The 26,436-nt window shown below is 51.1% G+C and overlaps 2 protein-coding genes and 1 long non-coding RNA gene across 16 annotated transcripts in view; 1 reads left to right on the forward strand and 2 right to left on the reverse strand.

Annotated features, from left to right (window-relative positions):
- SIM2 (SIM bHLH transcription factor 2) overlaps window positions 1-26,436 on the forward strand; it is a 63,072-nt gene that overhangs the window by 28,745 nt on the left and 7,891 nt on the right. For 2 of the 7 annotated variants that reach the window (XM_069567934.1, XM_069567946.1), the window contains 4 exons: window positions 4,762-4,868; window positions 14,131-14,278; window positions 15,657-15,825; window positions 16,379-19,085. In XM_069567934.1, coding sequence (XP_069424035.1) covers window positions 4,762-4,868; window positions 14,131-14,278; window positions 15,657-15,825; window positions 16,379-17,026 — 1,072 coding nt within the window. In that variant the 3' untranslated portion in view covers window positions 17,027-19,085. Of the gene's footprint in view, window positions 1-4,761; window positions 4,869-14,130; window positions 14,279-15,656; window positions 15,826-16,378; window positions 19,086-19,271; window positions 21,431-22,266; window positions 23,008-26,436 lie in introns of those variants that run through there. The other 5 variants (XM_069567924.1, XM_069567975.1, XM_069567955.1 and 2 more) reach the window with 5 other exon arrangements.
- Window positions 17,313-19,624, reverse strand: LOC138427873 (uncharacterized). The gene is made up of 2 exons (XR_011252209.1): window positions 19,009-19,624; window positions 17,313-18,137 (listed from the first exon to the last, which is right to left on the reverse strand). It is a non-coding gene; the product is annotated as an uncharacterized lncRNA (long non-coding RNA).
- Window positions 23,010-26,436, reverse strand: part of HLCS (holocarboxylase synthetase) — a 213,631-nt gene continuing 210,204 nt past the window's right edge. For all 8 annotated transcript variants that reach the window (XM_069567910.1, XM_069567855.1, XM_069567866.1 and 5 more), the window contains one exon: window positions 23,010-26,324. In XM_069567910.1, coding sequence (XP_069424011.1) covers window positions 26,153-26,324 — 172 coding nt within the window. In that variant the 3' untranslated portion in view covers window positions 23,010-26,152. The remainder of the gene's footprint in view (window positions 26,325-26,436) is intronic.

The following is a 26,436-nucleotide window of genomic DNA, read 5'->3' on the forward strand; positions in this document are numbered from 1 at the left end:
CTTTTTCTTCAGCCTCTAAAGCTCAGTGAATTCTCTAGAAGAGGAAAGAGGGGTGTTTCCCCAGAGGAGAGAGTTCGGGTCTTCTCGAGCGGTTCTATCCACACAGCTCTGACACAGAAGAGACAAAGGGAAGGCTTTACGGAAGAGGGTGTATGACCTTAGCTCAGAGGCCAGCTTCCTCCTGAAGGGACCTCAGATGCGAGTTTTCCTCTGCTTCGGGGTGTGAGGGCCAGGCCCCTGAGTGGGTTGAAAGCAAGGTGGTCATGCTGAGGAAGACTTCCTGTCTCTGCAGGAGCCCAGGAAGCTCTTCTTGCCAAGTACAAGGAAGCTTCTAGCAAAGCCTTGAGGTGCTTCTGAACCCCAGCCACCCAAGAGGTCCTTAAGATGGTCTGAAAGTTGCTGGGAAATTCTTCACACTCTGGCCTTCAGGAGGTTGTAGGAGTTGAAAGGCCACTGGGCCGGGGGACAGAGGAGCTGGCCCAGTGCTGGGTGGGCAGCAGAATGGCCTGGTGGGGTGACGTCAGTTCCTACATCCAAACCCCAGAAGCCACAGAGCGGGGTTGGCCTGAAGCCCAGCAGCTCCAAAGTCACAAGGGCCAGGGTGGTGGGCCTGGTGGAGGGGGCCCAGCCGGCCCCCACCCACCCACCCACCCACCCAGCATAATCCCAGACAAAACTGAACTCGACATAACCTGAAATTCGGTTCATAGGGGTTTTGTGGTATTTCACTTTGAAACTGTAGCTGGTGCTTTTGCTAAGGATGGGTGAACCCGGCGATGTTTGGGTTTGGCAAATCCCTCTGCCAGGTCTTCAGACACTAGAGGGTTGGAAAAAACCAAGGCGGCATGCTGCCAAAGCCTTCCCTTCCCTTTCATTTTTAAAGCCAGTGTGTACTTTGATGAGAAACTTAATACATGTGTTTCTGATTCATTTACACATTCGGGGCCGTTGTACTGAAACTTTACGTCTAATGGGTCTGGGAAGCCTCTTTCATCCCCACACGGGAGAGATGCTTGGTTTTCTTCTTGGGTGGGGGAGAGCCAGACGTCTCAATTTTCCTGCCACACAGAGGCAGACTCCGGTGGGGCCTGAGGTTCTAGGTGGCCCTCGGACAGGTCCCCCGGGCCCTGAGAGGCTCTGGCCTGTGCAAATTCCCTTTCTACCCACCTCGAGCCCCATCTCATTCCTGCCCTGGAGGAACACCATGGAAATGTGTACACCAAATAGTGAATGATTCCAGGGAAATATGAGGCTCACAGAGATTTACGACCCGAAGCCCATGCAGAGCTCAACAGAAAAGGAGCGGGTTAGGGAATGAAAGTGAGGTCAAATTTCCCCGTTTAATTTACAGCTAGCGTTTCAGATCCGGGCCAGCAGGGCCCCCAGTCCGTGCCACCCTCAGTCCCCACTTACTTCTCACCGTGGCCTCACCGCCCTTGGAATCTCCTCTCATCCCCTTCTTTCATCTGTTCTTGAATATATGTCACCAAGATGTTGGGGCCACCTCCTCTAGGGACGTGGTTCCCAACACAGTTGCCCAAGGCCTGGGAGTCAGTATCACGGCCACATGCAGTTCTTACCTGTGGGTGGAGTGATCCGTGTGCTAGTGATGTTGCCATCGTGGGTGCTGGGAACTACTCTTCTTCAAAGAGCTAAAGTCAGAATCAGTATGCCTGAGGCTTGATGAAAATAAGAACAAGGTAGGAGCGTATAAGCACCAGGAGAGTGTTTCCACGTCCACAGTGAGCTTAAGGCTTGCTTTCAGTCACAACAGTTTGGGATATTGTTTTACTATTTCTGGGGTCTCTAAGACAGTCCTCCATTGATAAAGAGGCTTCAGTGTCTCCATTATTCCCTATATTTCATCCATAGGAATCACCCCATCATAGCATCATCCCCCCTGAGACCAGCTGTGCCAGTTAACAGGGTCCAGTGTGGACGGGAGGGTTACAGGTTTGCACATGCAATATGTGAGATGTGAAATCAACCCAAGTATCCATCATTAGGTGAAAGGATAAACAAAATGTAGTGTCTACATAAAATAGAATGTTATGCAACCATAAAAAGGAATGACATTCTGATAGATGCTACGGCAGGAATGAACCGTGAAAGCATGTTAAGTGAAAGAGAAGCCAGAAGCAAAAGGTCAAATATTATATCCCTCCTCTTAGATGAAATTTCTAGAGTAGACAAATTCACAGAGATAGAAAGTAGAAGAGAAATTGCCAGGGACTTGGGGAGGGGAAGTGGGGAATCATTGTTTAATGGATACAGTTTCTGTTCTGGGTGATGAAAAGTGCTAGAAGTGGAAGTAGTGGTGGTCATCGTGAATTGTACCCATCGTGAATTGGTTAAAACGGTAAATTTTATGTTGTGCATACTTTAACTACAAGGATTTTTAAAAGATTCGCAGTAATTTTTAAAAGGTTCTCTTTCCCAAAAGCCCCAGCGAGTGGACTCTTAGTCACCTTGGCAGCTTCTCCTGATATTAGTAACAAGTTCACTCTTAAAAAAAAAAAAAAATATATATTTATTTATTAATGTATTTACCATTTGGCTGCACCGAGTCTTAGTTGTGGCATGTGGGATCTAGTTCCGGGACCACAGATGGAACCCAGGCCCCCTGCACTGGGAGTGCAGAGTCTTTAGCCACTGGACTATGAGGGAAGTCCCAACAAGTTCACTGTTAAATGTCCTCTGATAAGCTTCACCTTGAAAAGGGATAGTCTTCAGTTCAGTTCAGTTCAGTCGCTCAGTCGTATCCGACTCTTTGCAACCCCATGAACTGCAGCACGCCAGGGCTCCCTATCCATCATCAACTCCCGGAGTTCACTCAAACTCATGTCCATTGAGTCGGTAATGCCATCCAGCCATCTCATCCTCTGTCATCCCCTTCTCCTCCTGCCCCCAATCCCTCCCAGCATCAGAGTCTTTCCAATGAGTCAACTCTTCGCATGAGGTGGTCAAAGTATTGGAGTTTCAGCTTTAGCATCATTCCTTGCAAAGAACACCCAGGGCTGATCTCCTTCAGAATGGACTGGTTGGATCTCCTTGCAGTCCAAGGGACTCTGAAGAGTCTTCTCCAACACCACAGTTCAAAAGCATCAATTCTTTGGCACTCAGCTTTCTTCATAGTCCAACTCTCACATCCATACATGACCACAGGAAAAACCATAGCCTTGACTAGACGGACCTTTGTTGGCAGAGTAATGTCTCTGCTTTTTAATATGCTGTCTAGGTTGGTTATAACTTTCCTTCCAAGGAGTAAGTGTCTTTTAATTTCATGGCTGCAGTCACCATCTGAAGTAATTTTGGAGCCCCCCAAAATAAGGTCTCCCACTGTTTCCACTGTTTCCCCATCTATGCCATGAAGTGATGGGACTGGATGCCATGATCTTAGTTTTCTGAATGTTGAGCTTTAAGCCAACTTTGTCACTCTCCTCTTTCACTTTCATCAAGAGGAGTTTTAGTTCCTCTTCACTTTCTGTCATAAGAGTGGTGTCATCTGCATATCTGAGGTTATTGATATTTCTCCCAGCAATCTTGATGCCAGCCTGTGCTTCTTCCAGCCCAGCGTTTCTCATGATGTACTCTGCATAGAAGCTAAATAAGCAGGGTGACAATATGCAGCCTTGACGTACTCCTTTTCCTATTTGGAACCAGTCTGTTGTTCCATGTCCAGTTCTAACTGTTGCTTCCTGACCCGCATATAGGTTTCTCAAGAGGCAGGTTAGGTGGTCTGGTATTCCCATCTCTTTCAGAATTTTCCACAGTTTATTGTGATCCACACAAGGCTTTGGCATAGTCAATAAAGCAGAAATAGATGTTTTTCTGGAACTCTCTTGCTTTTTCCATGATCCAGCGGATGTTGGCAATTTGATCTCTGGTTCCTCTGCCTTTTCTAAAACCAGCTTGAACATCTGGAAGTTCAAAGTTCACGAATTGCTGAAGCCTGGCTTGGAGAATTTTGAGCATTACTTTCCTAGCGTGTGAGATGAGTGCAATTGTGGGGTAGTTTGAGCATTCTTTGGCATTGCCTTTCTTTGGGGTTGGAATGAAAACTGACCTTTTCCAGTCCTGTGGCCACTGCTGAGTTTTGATACAGTTCTAAGTCATTCCAAATCTTTTTTTTTTTTTTTTAGCACCTCCTGCAGTTGCTTGCTTAAGACTATTATTGAAACTCTTAAATATCCCACAGATTTCAGAAAATAACTCCTTTTATAGTTGTGTTTATTTTTATTTTCGTCTGCTCTGGGTCTTTGCTGCTGCATGGCCTTTTCTCTCGTTGTGGCGAGTGGGAGCTGGTCTTCATTGCAGTGCGCGCGCTTCGCACTGAGGGGGCTTCTCTTGGTGTGGAGCTTGGGCTCCAGGCATGCAGGCTTCAGTCGTTGCGGCTCTCAGACTCTAGTGCGCAGGCTCAACAGTTGGGGTTCACAGGCTTAGTTGCTCCGAGACATGTGGGATCTTCCCACATGGGACCAGGGATTGAACCCATGTCTCCTACCTTGGCAGGTAGATTCCTATCCACTGAGCCACCAGCGAAGCCCCCAAACCTTCTTCTAACTAATAGTTTCAGAAGGACATTCCTGCTCATGAAGGGTGTGGCGCCTGCAGCAGGCTGGGGTTCATAGACTTCCTTCTTGTAAAAAACTACTCCACCAAGCCGTTTCTCATCTGATTGGTTGGCAAAACCGATGTTAGTGTGAATGAAAGGCAATCTCAGGGCTGTATAACTCACCGGGAGCTGCCGTCCTCCCGTAGGGTGACGGAGCTGACCGGGTACGAGCCGCAGGACCTGATCGAGAAGACCCTGTACCATCACGTGCACGGCTGTGACGTCTTCCACCTCCGCTACGCGCACCACCTCCGTGAGTACCACGTCACCCTGCCCGGGAGCCCTGGCAGCGGGGAGGGGCGCCACAGAGTGGGGACGGCACCCGGGCAGCCAGGAGGGGGCGCCACAGAGTCCGGACGGTGCCCTGGTTTGCCGCAGTGACTCCCCATACGGTACGCACGGATTTCAGGCCTCAGATCTGTCTCTGGGCAGCCCTGGATTTCAGCACAGCCCCTTGTCAGTTCTCAAACATCTAAGGAAACCCTGGAAGGTGTGGGATGGTTGCTGGAGTCTAGATTATGGATGTGGAACCTCAGTTGTTCTGGATGGCCATCTGGATGCCGGTTATGGGTAACAACCAAAGCAGAAGAACTGATCACTTACAGGGAACTTACTACCATCCAGCTCTAGTTTAAGGGATTAAATACGTTACCAAGCCAGTGAGGGAGGTTCTTATGCGTGTGATCCTCCTTTTACTGCTGAGAACACCGAGGTTCAGAGAGGTTAAGCTCCTTGCCCATGGTCACACAGCAAGGAGGGGGCAGAGCTTTGTGCTGAATCCAGCGAATTTGGTCACCAATGGCTGGGAAGCTCAGGGAGACCGCAGGTTTCTAGAATGGGAGAAGTCCACATGGAAACAGAAGGTAAACAGTACTCCATCTGCAAATGGAGGAAGTTTGGGGACCATACAATGGAAGGGTGGGGGCGCTAGTCACTGAAATGTCTAGACAAGTATCGCTTTCTTTTCTAGAATCCAAATTGAGGCAGCAGATAACTGGGATGGAGCAGAATGCCTCATCCTCCCAGCGTTTAGCCCTGCCACGCTGATGGCCGGTTCAGGGGTGCTTGTTCGTGGGGTGCAGAGGGTTGGGGAAGCCAGAGCTGCTGTGACACGGCCCCGACGGCACATCTGCTTCTTGCTGTGTGAGGAGGACTGAGAGGCGTCAGAGGACAGGTTGCTGGGGTTGGTTGGAGGCAGACGGTGGGTCTAGGGGCTGCCTGGCCATTTGGTGACAACTGGGACCTGGTCAGCCTGGCAGTTACTAGGGTGTCGCTGTTCTTTTGTTCTGAGTCACTCAGGGCAGAGACCCGTGATGACTGGGACATTGGCTGGGCAGACCCGTCGCTTCTTCCTGTTCCTTATAAGTCACGTGGAAGGAACTCTCCCTGCTCAGAGACACGGAACTGTGAGCAGCCTTTTCTTTCTTTTAGTACAAATGGCCAATCATGCTCTCATATAAACACCGCTGACCTTCTTAAAGCCCGGCTTGGTAGGAAGTGGATGCCTAATGTTGGGATGGGTTTTTAGGTCAGAGTCACTGATTCAGGAGCCAGATGGCTTCCTTGTGCAAACAGGGTGGGAAGTGTCCATTACAGAATGAGATCTTTGAGGGCCTGACCGGGCAGGCGGTAGAGGGGAGCAGTGGGGGAGTGCGTGCTCTGGAGTAAGGAGAGTGGACTAGGACGTGGAAAATGGTGTGCACTATGGAACAATCTAAAAGGGAGGACAGGCTAGGGGCAGGGGACCAAATGGGAGCGTTCACACCTCCACACACCCCCCCCCACCACTGTCGGGATATCTGAGGGGAAGCCCCAGCCCTGGGGTTCCCAGCCCCATCCCTCCGAGACAGGAGGGCTTGGGAGCCTCTCTCTGCAGCGCAGGAGTTAACAGTAATTCCTTGAATTACACGGAGGGAGAGTTGTTCCCCAAAGAGTGGAAGCAGCTTGGGAAATCTGACCTGGAAATGCAGAGAAAGGAAGCTAATGGAATTAGAAGTCTTTGTTTTAAATACCATGTTTTAATATCTCTTACACTGCCTAGCTAACAGAGGGGAGCAGGGGATTTTTCAGGCAGAATAAATTCAACTCGGGCTTTGGAAACTGGTCATGGTGGTGGCCAGTGGTAGGTTCCCAGGTTCCCTGGCGTGGACCGAATGCTTTTCGCCTATCGAACCTGAGGGCCACTGGGCCAGGTGGGCCAGGAGGTGGAGAGGCCTGTGGGTGGGACTGGCCCCCCGGGCCTGTTGGGCACTGTGGTCTTCAGTGGTTCTGACCACTCAGTGGGTCTCCAGCGTGTCCACCAGGATCCCCTGGTCTTCCCCAGGTCATGTGACTTCCCAGAAGCGGAAGAGGGTGTGTTTGTGAGGTCTCCTGCGATTCACATGATGACTTCACCTTCCTTCATTTCGAATGGGGATTTCCAGACCTTGCAGTTATCAAAGGGACCCTGAGAGGAAAGGTGTACCCTGGCTTCTCAGAGACATGCCGAAAAGGTGGAGGGTTTACATACCAGAGGGAAAATAGCTTTCTTTGCCAATGAGCTGTAGAATTGGTCAATCAAAGAAGACGGAGAACAGCGGAATTGACAAGACTTTGCAGAGGCAGGAGGCCCCGGGTAGACAGGTGTAGCCTCAGATCCAACCCGGCTCCCTTCCACCAGCTTCCCCATGCCCCATATCAGTGTGGCAGCAAAGCGGCAGCCCAGGCCCCTACCCACACACCGGGCAGAGGTGGGTCTCAGCCTTGGCTCCAGCCTTGGGACCCGCCCCCCTCCAGATGCCCCCTTGGAGCATCCAAGACACCACCCTGAAAGTCTCTGACCCTCAGAGCTGGAGCTTTGGATGAGGAAAGCAACGATGGTCCTCAACCGGGGCAGGTGTTTGGAGGCAGGTCTTCGCAGCGTGGAGCTTGGGTGATGCTGAACATGTGGTCCCCAAGGCCTCGCTCTCTTTCCCGGGCTTCCTGTTCCCACCTCTTTACCCCCAGGGAGGCTTGGCATCACCTTACCTTCCTTAAACTCCAGAAGCTGAGTCAGGTCCAAGGGCAGCAGGTTATCTGGACGGTCGCCGAAGCAGGGTAGTGAGTGGGAAGGACCCAAAGCAGGATAGTGAGTGGGAAGGACCTGCGGAAGGGAGGGAGCCCCTGAGAGAGGGAGTGTGTCGGCCAACACTGCTGATGGCCTTCCATGCCCCGGAAACCCTGGGAGCCGGGTAGGACCCCTGGTGGGTGCTGAGGGGAGAGGGGATGCAGGTACTTACACCCCAGCAGGCATCGGCCAAGGCACCCTTGGGATGTCGAGTCTGCCTGCTTCTCTGTTCTCTGTCAGCATGCGCTCAGCCTGAGAAGGGCCCGGCGTAGGGGGTCTGGGGGGGAAGGGGGATCTGGAGTGTAGGGGGGACAAGGTCGAGGGTCACAGGCCGGGTTCTGTCCTCTCTCCTTCACATGTGGATGCCCGGCCGTCTTCTCCCTGTGTCCTCCTCCTGTGTCCGGGTTGCTTTCTCCTCTCTGAGGACCTGGTCACACGGGGTCAGGCTCACCCACGTGACTTCGTATTACCAATCACCTCTTTAAAGGCCCCGTCTGCAGGCGTAGTCATGTGTGATGCTGGGGTTGGGACGTCAGCATGTGAACTTGTCAGTTGGGGACACAGTTCAGCCCGTGAAAAGGGCTTCTTTTCAGTGTCTCTGTGTCCTCGCCCGGGGGTGGGCACAGTCCCGTTCCCGCTGGATGTCCTGGCTTGGGGAGGACAGGTGAGGAGATGGAGGAGGTGGGACGCGTCCCTTCACCAGGTGACGTTTTGGTTGTGTCTCCGGCCGTTCTGGTGGCTCAGGGGCCCAGCCGAGCCTCCCACCCTGCAGGGTCCCCACGAGTCCCCATGATGGCCTCTGGGGACAGGGCTTCGGGTCCTTCAGTCCAGCCACAGCCAGAGCTGTCCTGGGGGTTGCCTGGGACCTGGGCGGCCACTCAGCCTTGGCTGCTTCTCCCCCACCTGCCGCAGCTGAACGCAGCCATGGTGACCCTCTCGCTGGGCCCCTCAGGCCTCCAAGGCCCCTGGGGGAGCCACTTCTGTGAGATGCTCTGACCTTCAGTCTTTTGTGGTTCATGAGGTAACTCAGTTTGGGAAGAAAATTAACAGCTGTGGACACCCAGGACCAAGGGAGGTCACTGTCTGGTTCTCCCAGGCCAAGCTGTCTCCTCCATACCGTGATCTGAAACCGAGGAGCCAGGCACAGGGCTCTGCTAGAGGCCTGATTGGACGTCATGAACGGAGGCTCTGGAGGACCGTGGTCGACCATACGGTTTTCACACATTCTTCAAAATATTATCTTAACCGGGAGCAGGAGTCCACAGAGTCTGAAGAAAGCACAGCCCCTGAAGACAGAATCAACGCCTTCCAGAAACGCAGCCTTGCGAGGAGTAGCGGGGCTGGCCAGTGGGGTCCTGGGGAGCTCGGGCTTCCAGAGGCCATGAGACAAGGGGGCAGGGATGGCCCCAGCACCTCCCAGCACCTCAGCCTGTGGTCAGTGGGGTCCTGGGGAGCTCGGGCTTCCAGAGGCCATGAGACAAGGGGGCAGGGATGGCCCCAGCACCTCCCAGCACCTCGGCCTGTGGTCAGTGGGGTCCTGGGCATTCCCAGCTGAGCTTTCCAAGGGGGACTGTGCTGTGCCAGGGCTCCCCCCAGAACATTCTGTAAGGGGTTCCTCTAGGGCAGGGGTCCCCAACCTCTGTGATCTAATGCCTGATGATCTGAGGTGGAGCTGATGTAATAATAATAGAAATAAAGTGCATAATAAATGTAATATACTTGAATTATCACGAAATCATCCCCCCCACTCTGCCCCAGTTTGTGGAAAAACTGTCTTCCACAAAGCCGTTCCCTGATGCCCAAAGGTTGGAGACCGCTGTTCCAGGGGCTTCTCCGGGAAATATCTTGGGCCCTTCCAGCTCGTTCCCCTCACTGCCTCCTGGTGGCTGAGGGGCAGTCCTGCAGCCCCATTACAGGGCCTTGGGGACAGGCTCCCCAGCTGGAGCCTGCCCCCTTGCTGCCTTCATGAAGCATTTGGGGACTCTTTCTTGTATGTGGGGGGCTTGACCTGCAGGTCCTGGAGGTGGGCAGGGGGCAGCCTGGTGCACAAGTGGGGCAGGAATCAATACTGGTAAACCCAAAGGTGTGTGTCAAGGGACACTGAGCAGATTTCTTGTGGACACAGTGTTTAGGAAGAACCTAATGTTTGCGTGGCTGTTCATCCAAAGTAGTGGAGAATCTCACCTAGTTCTCTAGGGAGGCCCCTGTCCAGAGTGGGCCAAGCCCCAGTGCCAAAGAGAACAGAGGCTGTGTTCCAACTATCAAAACATTTCAGTGTTCCAGAAAGGCTTTGAAACCTGAACACGTGGAACATATTTCAAGCAACAACTGTCATAACAAAATTATAAAACTTTTGACTGTGTGGATCACAACAAACTGTGGAAAATTCTTCAAGAGATGGGAATACCAGACCACCTGACCTGCCTCCTGAGAAATCTGTATGCAGGTCAAGAAGCTACAGTTAGAACTGGACAAGGAACAACAGACTGGTTCCAAATCGGGAAAGGAGTATGTCAAGGCTGTATATTGTCACCCTGCTTATTTCACTTATATGCAGAGTACATCATGAGAAACGCTAGGCTGGATGAAGCACAAGCTGGAATCAAAATTACCAGGAGAAATATCATAACTTCAGATTGCAGATGACACCACCCTCATGGCAGAAAGCGAAGAACTAAAGAGCCTCTTGATGAAGGTGAAAGAGGAGACTGAAAAAGTTGGCTTAAAGCTCAACATTCAGAAAACTAAGATCATGGCATCTGGTCCCATCACTTCATGGCAAATAGATGGGCAAACAATGGAAACAGTGACAGACTTTATTTTGGGGAGGATCCAAAATCATTGCAGATGGTGACTGAAGCCATGATATTAAAATATGCTTGCTCTTTGGAAGAAAAGCTATGGCCAACCTAGACAGCATATTAAAAAGCAGAGACATTACTTTACCAACAAAGGTCCATCTAGCCAAGGCTATGGTTTTTCCAGTAGTCATGTATGGATGTGAGAATTGGACTGTAAAGAAAGCTGAGCACGGAAGAATTGATGCTTTTGAACTGTGGTGTTGGAGAAGACTCTTGAGAGTCCCTTGGACTGCAAGGAGATCCAACTAGTCAATACCAAAGGAAATCAGTCCTGAATATTCATTGGAAGGACTGATGCTGAAGCTGAAACTCCAATATTTTGGCCACCTGGTGCGAAGAACTGACTCATTGAAAAAGACCCTGATGCTGGGAAAGATTGAAGGCAGGAGAAGAAGGGGATGACAGAGGATGAGATGGTTGGATGGCATCACTATGAGCAAGCTGTGGGGGGTTGGTGATGGACAGGGGAGCCTGGCATACTGCAGTCCATGGGGTTGCAATGGGTTGGACACGACTGAGTGACTGAACTGAGATAGGGCAACTGGTGTAGACCCATGGAGAACACACTCTAAAGGACACACAAGAGTCATAGACTCAAATGCTTACGGGGCCAAGCATGTAACATGAATGTATGAACGGACTCAGGGCAAGAAAGTGGTGGAGCTTATGGTCAACTGGAGAACACATGACCCACCCAGGGGTGTTCTGGTGGTAACGGCAACTCTATGCCACCAACATAGCATGTTTGTGGACACGTGTCCATGGAATGTCAGCTGGTCTTCAGATGGAAGATACACTTGAGGGCTTCCCTGGTCTCAGTGGTAAAGAATCCCGTCTACCAGTGCAGGAGCCACAGGTTCAATCCCTGATCTGGGAAGATCCCTTAATTGCTGTGGAGCAGTGAAGCCTTCGTGCCACGGCTTGTGCGCCTGCCCTCTGGAGCTTGGAAGCCGTAGCTGCTAAAGCCCTCGAGCCCTCGAGCCCTCGAGCCCATGCAGGAGAAGCCTGCGCGCCACAGCCGGAGGGTGGCCCCCACGTGCCACACCTGGAGAAGAGCCCACACTGCCACAAAGGTCCGGCGCAGCCAAAAAATACATACACAAAAATGGTTTTTTAAAAAAGGTACACTTTAAAGGAGTTCTCCAGTTTCCAGTGAGGACTTTTGATTGACGTTCCAGGGAGATTGGCTTCTGCTGCTGGCTTCTCTGGCCTCTGGACTGAAAGGGACAAGGGAGCCTAACTCACACCCAGATCCCTTCCATATGCTGCCCTCCAAGCAGAGTCTGGAGGTTGAAGCAGCTCTGCCTTGCTGACGAAGGTGTGGGGAGCCCATGCCTTAACTGGGAGCCATGAGCCAGGAAACAGGAAGTAATCTAGAAAGCACAGTGCTGTCCACACGCCGCCCTGCTCGTTTACAGGTGGGACCCGATGGGGCTGTGGAAGCTGTCCTCTGTGCTGTGTCACTCTGCAGACGTTGCACGGTGTGGCCTTCTGGAAGTTCTTCCTGTCCTGCCCCACCCCCCAACCCCCCCGCCCCCTGGACTTTCCAGATCTTCTTACTAACCAGACTGCCTCCAGCAGCAGGTGCAGAGCAGTGGGGTGTTGGCGGGGCGTGCAGGCACACCAAGACCCGCTCCCCTAAGGACCGCATGGCTTGTCTTCAGTCTTGCCAACTGCACTCTCCCTGGGGCCCCATTGGCAGCAGAGACTGAGATGTGAGTCCGGAGGAACACGGGGACCGCACTTACATCTTCCCCACGGGGGTGGTTTAGTCTTCTGTGGCAGCCGTAAAAAGTGAAAGTGGTAGTGACTCAGTCGTGTCCAACTCTTTGTGACCCCATGGACTGGGGCCCGCCAGGCTCCTCTATCCATAGGATTTCACAGGCAAGAATACCGGGGTGGATTGCCATTCCTTTCTCCAAGGGATCTCCCCACCCAGGGATTGAAACCGAGTCTATCGCATTGTGGCTGTAACCAAACCCCTAAACCGAGCGGCATGAAATAACAGAACGTCTTGTCTCACGGTCCTGGAGGCCAGAACCATCACTGCGTCGGCAGGGCCGGGTTTCCTCTGGAGCTTCTGGGGTCAGAGCCTTCCTGCCTCCTCCAGGTTTTGGTGGCTGCTGGCATCCCTGGCTTGTGGCCTCCTACTCCGTTCTCTGCCTTTGTCTCCCTCTGTGGGTCTGTGTCTTCTCCTTTCTGTCTCCTACAGGGACACGTTATTAAATTTACTGCCCTCCCTAGTCCAGAATGATAACATCCTTAAGATCCTTAATTACATCTACAAAGATCCTTTTCCTAGGTATGAGTCACATTCACAGGTTCTTGCATTTAGAATGTAGAATATATCTTTTAAGGGGACACTATTCAACCCATGACAGGTGGTGAAGTGAAAGTCCCACTCAGTCGTGTCTGACTCGTCTCGACCCCATGGACTGTAGTCCATCAGGCTCCTCTGTACTTGGAAGTCTCCAGGCCAGAATACCAGAGTGGGTAGCTGTTCCCTTCTCCAGCAGATCTTCCCAACCCAGGAATTGAACTGGGGCCTCCTGCATTGCAGGCAGATTCTTTACCAGCGGAGGTACCAGGGAAGCTGACAGGTGTCACTGGTATCCTTTTGGCTCTTAAAATTCAAAACAGAAATGGAACTTAGGCTTGTGGCCAAAGTTTACTTTCCTTCCAGAGGCCAGCTCATTGAGCTGGCTCTGCCTCCAGGAAAAATTCTGGAAGCAGGAGGAATTCTGGAGGAACCAGGAAGGCTGTCTATCTTTCTGGATAGTGCATTTGTAGAACCAAAAGTTCTATTCCTAAGTGGCCTCGGAAAACCGTGGCCATTGGCTCTCAGCTGGGCATGGGTCCCCTGATGTGGGAGACACTGCAGCCCAGATGGAGGGGCAGCTGAAGGCTTCGGGGACATCTCCCCCGACCCCCACGAACCACCACAGTTAGCAGGGCCTTGCGTCATAGCCCACACCTGGGATCCTGTCAGACAGCTGATTCAGTTGGACAGACTGGATGAGGAGCTCCAACAAACCAAGAACGTTGTAACTAAGTATCTAGGATTTCAACTTATACCAATATGTTGATTATCAGCATGAGTCACAGAGAAGAAAAAAAAAATTTTTTTTTAGCATACACCTGTTTGTTTGGTCTCTGTACTTAAGTTTAATCTTAGCAGAATCGGGAAGGGTCAGAGCTAATAAAACAGCTGCAAATTCTGCCATTTGAATCCTCATCTAAAACGGTTGGGATAAATATTCTAATATTGATTGTATCTAGCTTAAGGTGATTATGAGGAGATTTTTAGGAACATTGTAAGGATTAAGGGGAAGCCTAAAGTATAAGATAAGAAAAAGGAAAAGTATACTACCATAGTCCCGGGGGCTTTATAAATACTGCAAGGAATAGATTTCAAAGCCAAAGAGATTAACGAGCGTTTCAGTTCTCAAAGGTGTCCTCCGCCCCAGAAAGGCCCAGAACCGGAGCTCTAGGTCGTCCTCGGGGGCAGCCTCTGCACGGGTGGGTCGGGCTAACCGTCCCTCGGGACTCCTGTCCCCTTGTGTTTGCAGTGCTGGTGAAGGGCCAGGTCACCACCAAGTACTACCGGCTGCTGTCCAAGCTGGGCGGCTGGGTGTGGGTGCAGAGCTACGCCACTGTCGTGCACAACAGCCGCTCGTCCCGGCCGCACTGCATCGTGAGTGTCAATTATGTCCTCACGTAAGTCAGACGTATTTGTTTCTCTCCTTGCTCTCTCCTCCCCGCCCCCACCCTGCCACCCCATCCCGCATCCGTTCGGTCTCATAAGCTCCATCTCTCACTCCCTGTCTCTTTCTGGAACTGCTCATTTGTCTCCTGTTCTGTTCTGTTGGACAGTCTGGTTGTCTGGGAGGTTCTGAACGATTTCTGTGTCAGCATGGAGGGCAGTGGTGGGAACGTGCTCCTGCCCCGGGCACAGCGGCCCCGGGTGCGGGGATGTGGGTAGCAGAGGGCGAGCAGGTGATGCCCCCTGACCTTGAACACAACAGAAAGGGGGTGCACGTCCCAGACCAAGAATACAAAGATAGCACTCTCTGGGCCCACTAACAACGGGGCTACCCTGCTCGCTCCTCCCACTTTATCCATGTCTGCCTACACAGCCTGTCGTAAATGATAATGAATATTTACTGCCTTTAAGTCCTCAGAAGTTAAGTTCAGTGGCAGTTAGGACCGTTAGAAGCCACCGGACACAAGTCTACCTGGAACCAAATATTACTCCCTGCCCACCATGCTGTTAGGTGCTATATCACTTTGTACCCAGCTCTGACCTTGAGCTCCATGTCCTTGCAGTTCCCCCAGACACACCCTGCACGGGCTCCTCTCCTGCCTTTCTGTCTAACGCAGTGAGGTTTGGGGCTCTCTGTTCCTTCACAGAATGATTGTCAGGTTGCTTGGGATTTGGGTGAGGGGAGTGTTGGGAGGTGGGTGTTTGGTTTTTTTGTTTTTCCAAGGGAGAGTGATTTTAGCAGAACTGTAGGGGAGAAAGCATTGATTCTTCCTGAGCCAACTTGCACGGGCTGGGGCTGGTCCTTGGGGCAACTTCCCCTCCCATGAGTGTGCCAGTGCCCGGCTGGCTCTTCAGGGCAGAAATGGGTCCCAAGTGTGGAAGTGGATGAGGCTGGAAACCAGGCTCCGGGACCCTCAAGGGACCCCTGTTTAGCCTCCCTGGTGCTAAATACGGAAGCAGCCGGGCCACAGACACTCAGTTGATCGTGAGCGGTTTCTGCCTTTTCCTTGTTGCCCTGACATACTGCCTCGGGGCGCATGGTGTCCCCAGGAAGCGTGCCCGGGGGCCCTGTTAGGTGGGAGAGAGCTACTCCACACTCTGTCTTCCTGCCGCGGAACAGCGGGCTTGCTCAGCATCTCCTGGGGTCTCCAAGCCCGAGGCTGCAGGTGGCTTATTACAACGGGGGGAGGGGGCCACCCCTCAAAGCCCAGCACATCCGTTTAGTGCAGTGACACGGAGGAGCTTCTCAAATGAACTCGCCCCAGGAACAGGCCTGGGAGGGCGTCCCTCCTCGTGGCTCATGGACATGACCTGTCCCGTCTGGCTCCTCAGGGACATCGAGTACAAGGAACTGCAGCTGTCCCTGGACCAGGTGTCCACGTCCAAGTCCCAGGACTCCTGGAGGACCACCTTGCCTACCTCACAAGAAACTAGGAAGTTAGCTAAGCCCAAAAACACGAAGATGAAGACGAAGCTGAGAGCAAACCCTTACCCCACACAGGTAACAGCCGCCACCCACCGGGGCTCGGGGCACCTGAATGAAGCATGAGGCCCCAGCCGCATTCAGGGGTCTCCCTACCCGGGAGTTTCTCTGAGGGAGGCAAAGTCCCTCTGGCCATCCTGCCCCCAGGATAGAGACTCAGCCTGGGGGAGACAGGCCAAGCTGACGGCCAGGTGGGTGAGTCAGATCTTGGAGACAGAAGACTCCCTCGGGGAGGCTGATCAGAGTCTGTGTAGTTGGGGCTCAGGACTCTGGGGCCCTGTGTTTCCAGAGCATTTTTGTCTGGAGTGGGAACCCTTCTCTTTTTTTAAAAGTCTTTTGCAAGCTCTCCGAAGGTGCAAGTGGCTTGTGTTGTCACTTGGGGGTGAGGGGATCTCTTTCCACGCAGGGCGGGGGAGGAGAGGGGGTCCCCGGAGGGCTATCGGCTGGCCTCCCATCCTGGGTGGGACCGCGCCGGTGGCCCCGGGACACGGGCAGGCACCGCGGGGTGAGCAGGCAGCTTGCCGCCGGCCGCCCATCCCCGGCGGGCCCTTCATCTGTCTGCTTTGCTCAGCAGCAGTACGGCTCGTTCCAAATGGACAAACTGGAGTGCAGCCAGCTCGGAAGCTGGAGGGCCAGCCCCCCTGCCCACGGCCCGGCTCCCCCAGAACAGCAGCTCCATTCAGAAGGCGGTGACCTTCTGTACGCCCCGTCCTACGGCCTGCCCTTCTCCTACCACTACGGACCCTTCCCTCTGGACTCTCACGTCTTCAGCAGCAAGAAGCCCGTGCTGCCGGCCAAGTTCGGGCAGCCCCAGGGACCCCCGTGCGAGGTGGCGCGCTTTCTGCTGAGCGCCCTGCCAGCCAGCAGCGAGTGCCAGTGGCGCTACGCCAGCCCCCTAGTGCCGGGCAGCCCGTCTCCGGCTAAGAGCCTTTCCGAGCCGCCGGTGAACCCTGCTCGGCACAGCCTGATGCCAAACTACGAAGGTGGGTCCTGTTTATACGAGGGGCGCGGGCAGGACGGTGGATGGCGGTGGCGGTGGGTGGCAGACGGAGAAAGGATGCCCAGGCTCTGGGCAAACACGCCTTTCCTTCTGCCTCTGAGCGGGAGTGGCCGTGCCTTCCCGCCCTCACTGCGAGTGCTTCCCGAGGCTTCGACTGCGCCTGTGTGCCCCGTGGGCACCAGGGATGGTGGAGATGGGGTGTTGGGCCACCCTCCATAAAAGTCCAGGACCCCCTTTGCTCCCTAAAAGGGAGGCAATGTGATTTTCTTATATGGCTTCCCAGGTGGTGCTAGTGGTTAAAAAAAAAAAAATCTGCCTGCCAGTGCAGGAGACACAAGAGATGCAGTTTCGATCCCTGGGTTGGGAAGATTCCCCTGGAGAAGGAAATGGCAACCCACTCCAGTATTCTCGCTCCAGGGAAATCTCATGGACAGAGGAGCCTGGCGGGCTGTGGTCCATGGGGCCGCAGAGGGTTGGACATGACTGAGCAGTTGAGCACAGCGCATGTATCCCAAGAACCCCCAACTGTATTTATTTTATGATTCCTTTCTACTCCACCCCAAATTGAACATGAGACACTATTGTTTTTCTTCTCATGCCAGTTTTCAAAGCATGGGAAGCAGTGGTGGAAAATCACGGGCTCGGGGACAGAAATGCCAATGCCCCCACCCTAAGGCAAATAGCACAGGTTCTCCAGGACTCAGTTTCTTCATCTGTAAGATGGGAGCATGAACCACGTGGATCATACCTACCACAGGGCTTGGTAGGCAGACAGGAATAGCCATCCAGTGAGCAGCCAAGCAGAGGTCCTCTGTGGAGGTTTCACCAGCTGCCCCCAGGCCCAGACAGACCCCTGCTTCCTCCCCGGGACAATCCCAGGCAGAAGGTAGGAGGAGGGGGTCAAGGGTTAGCTGCCACCCAGACCTAACCGCTGCTGAGACAGTAGACCAGGTTTGTGCAGGAGCCCTGCGGGACCACTGAAGGCTGGGAGGACGTTGCGAGCCCCCAGAAGAGTGACATGCCTGGCATCCCCTCCTCTCCTTCGCTGTTGGGAGGCAGGTCAGGCTCTGCTGCTCCTACGGCTGCTGAGCAGACTTCTTGCTCTGTGCTGCGCCTCAGTCTTCACAGGCCTTTGAGATACAGAAGAGGGCTAGATCCGGGAGCAATGTGACATTCTCGGAGATTACCAGGACGTGTTTTTCAAAAGTAATCAGTTCAGAAAACAATATGCCAGGAACCAGAGCAGTGCAGGCCTGGGATTTGCGTTCCTAATAACCATCAGTGCACCGGGTCCCCCAAAGAACCGCAGCAGGGATTTCCTTGGCACAGCCTGGGGAAAGAAAAAGCAAGGGGATTGTCCTAACAGCTGCAACTGTTACCCACTGGAGATGGGACTTGAAAGAATTACTTTTCTTTGTGTAGGAGTGTTGACCAATGAGATAAAACAGCATTTAATTTTTTTTTTCATTGCTATTTTGGAAGTGAAAGAAGTTAATAAGCACTTCATTTGTCAGATACCTGGTAAAAACTGGACCAAAGGTGCTAACTGGGGGCAATTGGTAATCGATTTCCTAGTCTTTTTGATATTAAAGGAAGACAAAGAATGTCTGAAGGTTTAAAAGAGGGGAGGGGAGCTAACTGATTCCAGACCATCTAATTGGTGATGCTGGTTATAACATTAATTAGGACAGTACTAAAAGGAGCAGGGGGATTACCACTCCACCCTCCCCACTGCTGCTGCTAAGTCGCTTCAGTCCTGTCCGACTCCGTGTGATCGCATAGACAGCAGCCCACCAGGCTCCCCCAGCCCTGGGATTCTCCAGGCAAGAACACTGGAGTGGGTTGCCATTTCCTTCTCCAATGTGTGAAAGTGAAAAGTGAAAGTGAAGCCGCTCAGTCGTGTCCGACTGTTAGCGACCCCATGGACTGCAGCCCACCAGGCTCCTCCGTCCATGGGATTTTCCAGGCAAGAGCACTGGAGTGGGGTGCCATTGCCTTCTCCACTCCCCATTGAGGAGAAAGCAAAGCAAAACAGAACAAAACAGATAGTGGCCGACTGGGGCCACCTAAGAGTAAGAAGGGAAGGAAGCCTGTAGACCAACGCTCTCCAGCATGGTGGCCCCCAGCCCCGGGTGGCCAGTGCGGTGAGAGGTGGTCCCAGCGTCTGCCCCGCATTTGGAAGGCAGAAACGAAGACCTTACCTGCTTTTCACACTGCTCACACACTGAACTAATCTTCCGGCTCTACGGCATTAAATCAAGGCTCTTGCTAACATTAAGTCCACCTGTTTCTCTTCACTGCTTCCTGCGGCTCCTAGAACAGGCCACTTGCATCTTGCGATTGGACTTGGCGGGGTGCGGGCGGCTCCGGGCGGTGGCGGCCCCAGGCCCCCCGGGGGAGTGTGGCTTGGGGCGGGCCCCCTCATCCCCCGCGCGGGCGTCTAACGTGTCGCCTGTCCCCGCAGCGCCCGCCGCCGCGCGCAGGTTCGGCGAGGACACCGCGCCGCCGCCGCCGCCGAGCTTCCCGAGCTGCGGCCACTACCGCGAGGAGCCGGCGCCGGGCCCGGCCAAGGCCGCCCGGCAGGCCGCCCGCGACGGGGCGCGGCTGGCGCTGGGCCGCGCGCCCCCCGAGTGCTGCGCGCCGCCGGCCCCCGCGCCCCCGGGCGCGCCCGCGCAGCTGCCGCTGGTGCTGCTCAACTACCACCGCGTGCTGGCGCGGCGCGGGCCGCTGGGGGGCGCGGCGCCCGGCGCCCCCGGCCTGGCCTGCGGCCCCGGCGCGCCCGAGGCGGCGGGCGGCGCGCTGCGAGCCCGGGCCCCCGGCCCCGTCGGCCCCGCCGCCGCCCCGCCGCCCGGCGCGCCGCGGCCACACTACCTGGGCGCCTCGGTCATCATCACCAACGGCAGGTGACCCGCCCGGCCGCCCGCGCGGAGAAGCCATAGGCCGGCCTCCTGGGCTCCCTGCCTCACCGAGTCCACGGGCCGAGCTGTGTATGCACGGTTTAAATTAATTTATACAGAGACGACTATTTTACTAAACTCCGCCGCCGACTCCTAGATTTTTTTTTTTAAACCGTAGATGCCATAAACGCCCGTGTAGAGGACAGAAGCGGCGACGTCGGGGACACCCTGACCGCCCGACGTTTTGTTCTCCAAGAGCCGGGTTTTCTGAAAAGGCGACCGCCCAGGGGTGGCCCCAACTACTCTGTCCTTGGGGGGGACTTGGTTTCCTCGCCTTGAAATCAGGCCTGTGCGCCCCCGATGCTCAGTAACAGACCCGCTTTTGGCGGGGGTAGGGGGTTGGCAGTAGCAGTTGTAATATCTCCAGACACTCCACTTTGCGAAGGTCACCCCACCCGAAGATGGTCAGATAGATGGGCCAGCCCGGGAAGCCTCCTGTGTTCATTGCCCTTTTTAGGTTCTTAAGTCAACGGCAGAATGTGATGATTTAAGTTCCCTGAATGGACGACAACTCCACAGTTTTCAAGTCATTCATGAGTCTCATGAGACGTTTTCATTTAACTCTTGAATACAAACATCGACAAGCCGAGACCAAGGGGGTGACTGTGGCTGTGCTTCTCAAGTGCATTCACAAAGTTTTTATTCCCTCCCAACCCCGTGAACTCTTGAGAATAGCACCTTCAGAATATATTGAATAGGCATCAAATGCAAAAAAATATATATATAGCCAGATATTTTATGAGAGTGACAGGTGGATGATTTCCGTGCCCAGTGGATTGGCTACCCATCAAATCTGATGACAAGCAAAGTCCCTCTGCCCACAAAGACCTGTAATTCCCTAGGCTCGTGTTTGATACAAGTAGTGCTAATAAAGTTAGTTAAATTGCATGTGCAATATGGAAACTTGTCAATGGACTGCGCCTCGCGGGAAAAAAACATGCTAAAGGGATGTAACGAAAATGATATACACGTCTTCAGCATTTCCTACAGAGTAAGAAAACTCCATACAAACGTCATGTGTGTAACAGGTAAACAGGAATCTTTTATAAAGCACCAGCAGTGTTTTTAAGATAAACTCCCATTAATTTTTATTTTTATACTTTGCTTCAAGATTTCACTGTTTAAAAATCCTGTCATGGCTCCGAAGTGGATCAGTGCATTGAACCACACTTTTTCAATCTGCTCCTCACTATAAACACTCCCTCATTTTGCTGCTTTTTCAGATGGTTTACTTTAAGGAAACTATGTCCACCTTTCAGTGTGGAAACTTTGTTCACCGTCTCCAACTCACTGTTCCTTGAATCCGAGAGCACCTACATGTGCTGTTATTGAAATGTGAAAGGACCTGCCGTCCAGCCAGCGCCTCTCTGAAGACCTGCCTGCTTCCCTGGGGTGGTTCAGTTGCTTTATGGTACAGTTTGCAAATTTAGGAACACGTGTTTTGCGGTGAAGAGGCAAGGTCAGAAGAATCCAGTGCGTACACCTCGACACTGTGCTTAGCCATACTTCATGAGCAGCTTGCTCTGAGTGTAGACACACAGAAAATAAGCCTGGGGTAATGTTTTTATGCTGTCGAGACCCATAATTAAACCCGTGATTCCTGGAAGCTGCAGGTTGGATGAGCAGGAGATTCGCTTGACATTTTTCAATAAAGTACCGTAAAATACGTTTGTGTCTATCTTGTTATTAATCATTGGGGGCTGTATAAATAAATACAACTGTGAGGACTTCTGGAGCAATTTAAGACCAGATGTTACTGTTAGCAAAGAAAATCGTTATAGATTTATAAACCTTAACATAAATAGGCTTAATGATGAGGGTATGTGTACTTGAAAAATAAAATGTGTACTAGGAAAAACTTCCTTGCCTAAACAGACATTGCAGTTTTCACAACCTAGAACATAAAGGAAGATTCCCATGCAAGCTGGCTTCCAGGCGGACAGCAGCTCTGTGCAAAGTTGGCAGGGCAGTTACTACGGCAACCTGACATTGTTACCTCCATCTTTTAGTCTGCACATTTAAGCTTGGGGATATTGTTTCTCGACTTCTGTGAGGCTCTGGAAGAGAAAGCGTGTTAATAAATACGCATGTCTTTCACAAAAAAAGAAAAATGTAGTGGTTCCTAACATGTTGACAAAAAAATGCCAGATTAAATGGATTTCAAAAATAAGCCCAGTTCAAGACTGGTTTGTCCCTCCTTCCACTGGGCCTCCAAGGGAAAGGAATTCCTTTATGTTCTTGGAAGCCCTTTCTAGAAAGCCATTCCATTCATACCTTTGCAGAGAAGTGAACAGGGTGTGAAGTGCTGCTCTGAGAAAATCTGTAAGAGCTTGTATTTTCTGCTCCCTCATCCCCACCCCTTTGATCACATTAAGTCCAATGGCCATGCCTTCCTCCCTTGGATCCTAAGGATGGGAGGGGTTTACTCCATCAATTAATCCTGTATAAAGTCTACTGTAGTTTATGATGGCTCAGCCAGTAAAGAACCTTTCTATAATGCAGGAAACCTGGGTTTGATCCCTGGGTTGGGAAGATTCCCTGGAGAAAGGAATGGCTACCCACTCCAGTCTTCCTGCCTGCAGAACTCCATGGGCAGAGGATCCTGGCGGCTACAGTTAATGGGGTCGCAAAGAGTTGGACACGAGTGAGCAACTAACACTTTCAAGATGCTTAGGTAGACTGTGGGGGCTGCTACAGATAAAAGAAAAATTTCAAATAAATTACATAAAATTACTGTGGGAATTTTAGTGAATTGCAGCCCTTGAGTTATCAAAGATGCATTATTCAAGCTATTCCTAAACTTAAGTATGATAAATAAGGTTGAAATCTTGGGGAAGAACTGTGGAGACAAAAGTCAAGTAGTTCTCACAAGAGGAAGAACAACTGGACAAGAACAGAACATGTTCTTATATTAAATTTGTTGTTAAAAACTTAAAACTAAAAAATTTACATTATTAAATGTATTTCTCACTTTAGTTAAATATTTTTGAACTTTTGGGATTTTCTGACTTTCATTCTTTGAAGTAATATGACTTCTCTTTTGTATGATACATAACACATTTTTCACAACTACATTTTTAAGAAAGCAACCAGCTTAATATTTACATATACCTATTCCTTATGATGTAAAAGTATTTATTTTTTTAAATGTTTAAATATGAATAAAAAAATATTGTAACCGAAAGGAACTGCTTATTTTGACAAATGAAACATGGTAAAAATAAAAAACAAGCCCAAACGACAGAGAAGGTCTCAAAATTTATTTTGGTAGACTTGCTTTTTATAGGCATCGGTTTAAAGTAATTATGCTTCAGAGATGAGTCTTTGAAAAACTAAAAATGCAGAGGTTTAACGCTTGTTTCAAATAATGCATAGTAGTTAAGAATACCGATTTCTCCATTCTTTGCCCATTAAGACCAAACAGACCTACAGAACGTAAGCCTAAAACATCTCCTTTATGGATTCTGAAACGGCTGGCTGAGGCTGGCTTCTCTCCTGGTTCCCAGACTCGAGGGTGAGGGGTGCCCACGTAGTCCTCCCTGTGTGGTGGGAGTTTGGGGTAGGGTTGGAGGTGCATGATACCCCAGGCCTGGGCCTGTGGACCCACCCCTCTGTGGACCACTTGCTCCCACATCGGGCAGTCTACTATGCTGTAGCAGAGAGCCCCTGGGGGACACAGATCCTTCCGACTGTGCCCCAGCACTGTACATGCTGCCAGGATGACAGTGCCAAGGAATGCTGTGGGGGCGGGGCGGGGGGGTGTGTGGCACAGAAAGCCCAGCTATTGCTGGGTCCTGTTTTAGAGTTCCTCTGAAATTTGCTACCAGCGAGGGGTTGCCGTCCTTCCTGCCTTTCATGTAACAATGTGCAGCCTCCACACTAGGGCACAATTCAAATGTCCCAAAAGCACATGCCAACCCTGAGTGTAGGTGCTGTGTTTTAAAGATTAAGAGAAAAACGTGAGGTTCTCATTAAGACTTTAAAGCTCCTTGAGATCCTAGGTCGCTGGGTGCATAAACTGCACCCAAATTGACAAGTGCAGCGTAGCAAGTTTTCCTAATGCTAACAGCTGTAAGCAAAATGCCTTTATTCAGCTGTTCTATAGGAAGCAGAATTTCAAAAGTCTTTGGTTCATCTGAGGCAAAGTCAGGTTTATGCAAAATGCAGCATCTGTTCCAAGTCTATTTTGCCTCCCTCAAGACAACTGGGTGTCGGGCACAAGTAAGAAATAAGAACAGTCTTGAAAGCGCAGGGGCAAAGCGATACGCCCAGAGCATCTCCATCTGCTGTGACGTGGCCACACTTCATTAGTTTTAATTTACCAAAAGGAAATTAAATGATAACATTATTTTTTCCCTAAAGCAGACTGTCTAGAGTAGGACTTCAGCTTAAAACAAATCAGAGCATGTTTTTCATTAAATAACCCCCCAAAGAAATGCAAAAAGTTAATGATGGCAGCTCTGAGACATGGTGTGCCTCATATTACAGAGTTTGAGAAGTCAAACTTGCAACATCAGCCTGAGAACTTTATTCTTAATGATATTTTGCAGATGCCCTCTCCAGGGTGAGTCCATTTGGTAAATTTGGGGTGCTGTGGACTTCAAACTTTTATTTAGACTTGGGCATTTTAGGAGAGAGTGTTTTGTTTTGTTAAGAAAAATAATTCTAGTTGAAGCCTTATTTGCAAAGTATGACTTCTGAAATCTTTTCAAGTTACATTTCCAAAACATACATATTGGGTTAATGTACTTGACTAAACATGTTATTTTTTTCCTTCTATGGGGTTGCCTGTGCCTGACTAAAGGTAGACAGATTTTTATACCGAAAACCACAGCTTTCTGGAGTTAGCTTGGCCAGTTAAAGCTGGAGAAGGACAGTGCTAGGCCACAATAAGGGGGTTCTGTTCAAAGCTGAGAGCCTCATCAACTTTTCTTTTCACTAATTCCAGTTGGGATTGGCAGGAAGAGAGAAAAGCGGACAAAAAGTGGCCTCTTCAGGCTGAAAAGTAATGTGTTATGAGTCTCAAGTTCAGTGGAGATAGGACTTACATGGAAAAAGCATGGAATACATCTGGAAAGAGCAAATGCATATCAAAAGGCTTCCTTTCTTTTGTTCTTTCATGGAGACTCATAGGGCATTAGATTTTGAACATCTTTTAAGACTTCACACACACACACACGCTCTTAACTGATAGCATGCAATAGCAATTACTCTTTTTGGCAATGTGAAAAGGGGGCAAAAAACTGTGACTTAGCAATAAAATGCCATGTACATCTATACTGTGTGCGTCTATATAGTCCTGCAGGAATGCTCTATATTTCAAAGCAAGCCCGAAGCTAGCTTAAAGCTCCAAATCCTCCTTTGCGTGTGGTATGAGAGGGAGACTTCATCTCCAGCTGTTGGAGCCAAATCACCCACCCTCACATCCAAGCCAGTACCTAATCAATGCTTTAAGGATCTTGAACTTGATCCCATCACGGCAGAATATTCAGTCAATTTAAACTGAGGAAAGCTCACTAATTAATGTCAAAGTAATTAACTGATTCCTTCTACAAGGTCATTACAGCCAAAGTAGCTAGGGGTGCCTCTGTAGCATGTAGACATTGCTATTGGACCACAAACCACCAGGCTGAGAATAAGGCTTAGAAATCTTCCTTCTCTTTTCTTCACTGAACAAACAACAAACAAAAAATGATGACTAAGTACCAGTGTATGTTCCTATAGGAAAACACCTCCCTGGATTCCTGTAAACAGTGTCACCATACTCCTAACTCACCAATGACCAGGGCCTGAAAGCTTTTTTAAAAAATGTTTTTAATAGTCTAGGGATAAAGATCTTTACTGGGCTTTCCAGGTGGCTAGTGGTAAAGAATCCACCTGCCACTTCAGGAGATACAAGAGAGGCAATCCCTGGGCCAGGAAGATCCCCTGGAGGAGGGCACGGCAACCCACTCCAATATCCTTGCCTGGAGAATCCCACGGACAGAGGAGCCTGGTGAGCTACTGTCCATGGGGTTGCAAAGAGTCAGACATGACTGAGCACGCGCAAAGATCTCCACTACTGGGAAAATGTGAATTAGTCCATTGCTGTTTCCATGTTAAAACTATTTTTTTTGGCCAATTAACACACATCCAATTTCAAGAAGGGAGAACAAATCTCACATCTATGGCAGGTCTTTACCTGAACTAAATCTTTCTAGCAATCGACCCTCTACCCCGAACAAAATTTAAGAATGAACAGGTTAATTGGAGGGAGAAAAAAAAAATCGTCAACAACTCTGATTTAGTTTTTCTGCTCCACGGGCTAGGAAAGGCGGCAGAAATCCAAGGGGAAGCCTCCCGCCTCAGTTCTGCCCTTCAGTCTGTGTCTGTCAGTCCCCAGCGGGGACTACTGCTGTTTGGGGACAATGAGGTTTCTCAGCATGTCGAAGGAGTTGCCGTCAGGATGCACCGTGACCACATCGCCGTTTTCCTGGTGGACCAGAAGGAACCCGGAGTCATCCAGGCCAACTATCCACACCTTTGGTCCCTCAGCGCTTCCCAGGTGGACTTGCTGAGCACTGAAAAGGAAGAACAGCCCTTGGTCACTGGGACATGTGAGAGGCAGTGGAGGCTTGAGATGATAAGCAATCCTCCGTTATGGGAAAGGATTCAGGGCTGGTGGGAGAGAGG

The sequence above is a fragment of the Ovis canadensis genome, chromosome 1, assembly GCF_042477335.2.
Source record: "Ovis canadensis isolate MfBH-ARS-UI-01 breed Bighorn chromosome 1, ARS-UI_OviCan_v2, whole genome shotgun sequence".
NCBI classification, from domain to species: domain Eukaryota; kingdom Metazoa; phylum Chordata; class Mammalia; order Artiodactyla; family Bovidae; genus Ovis; species Ovis canadensis.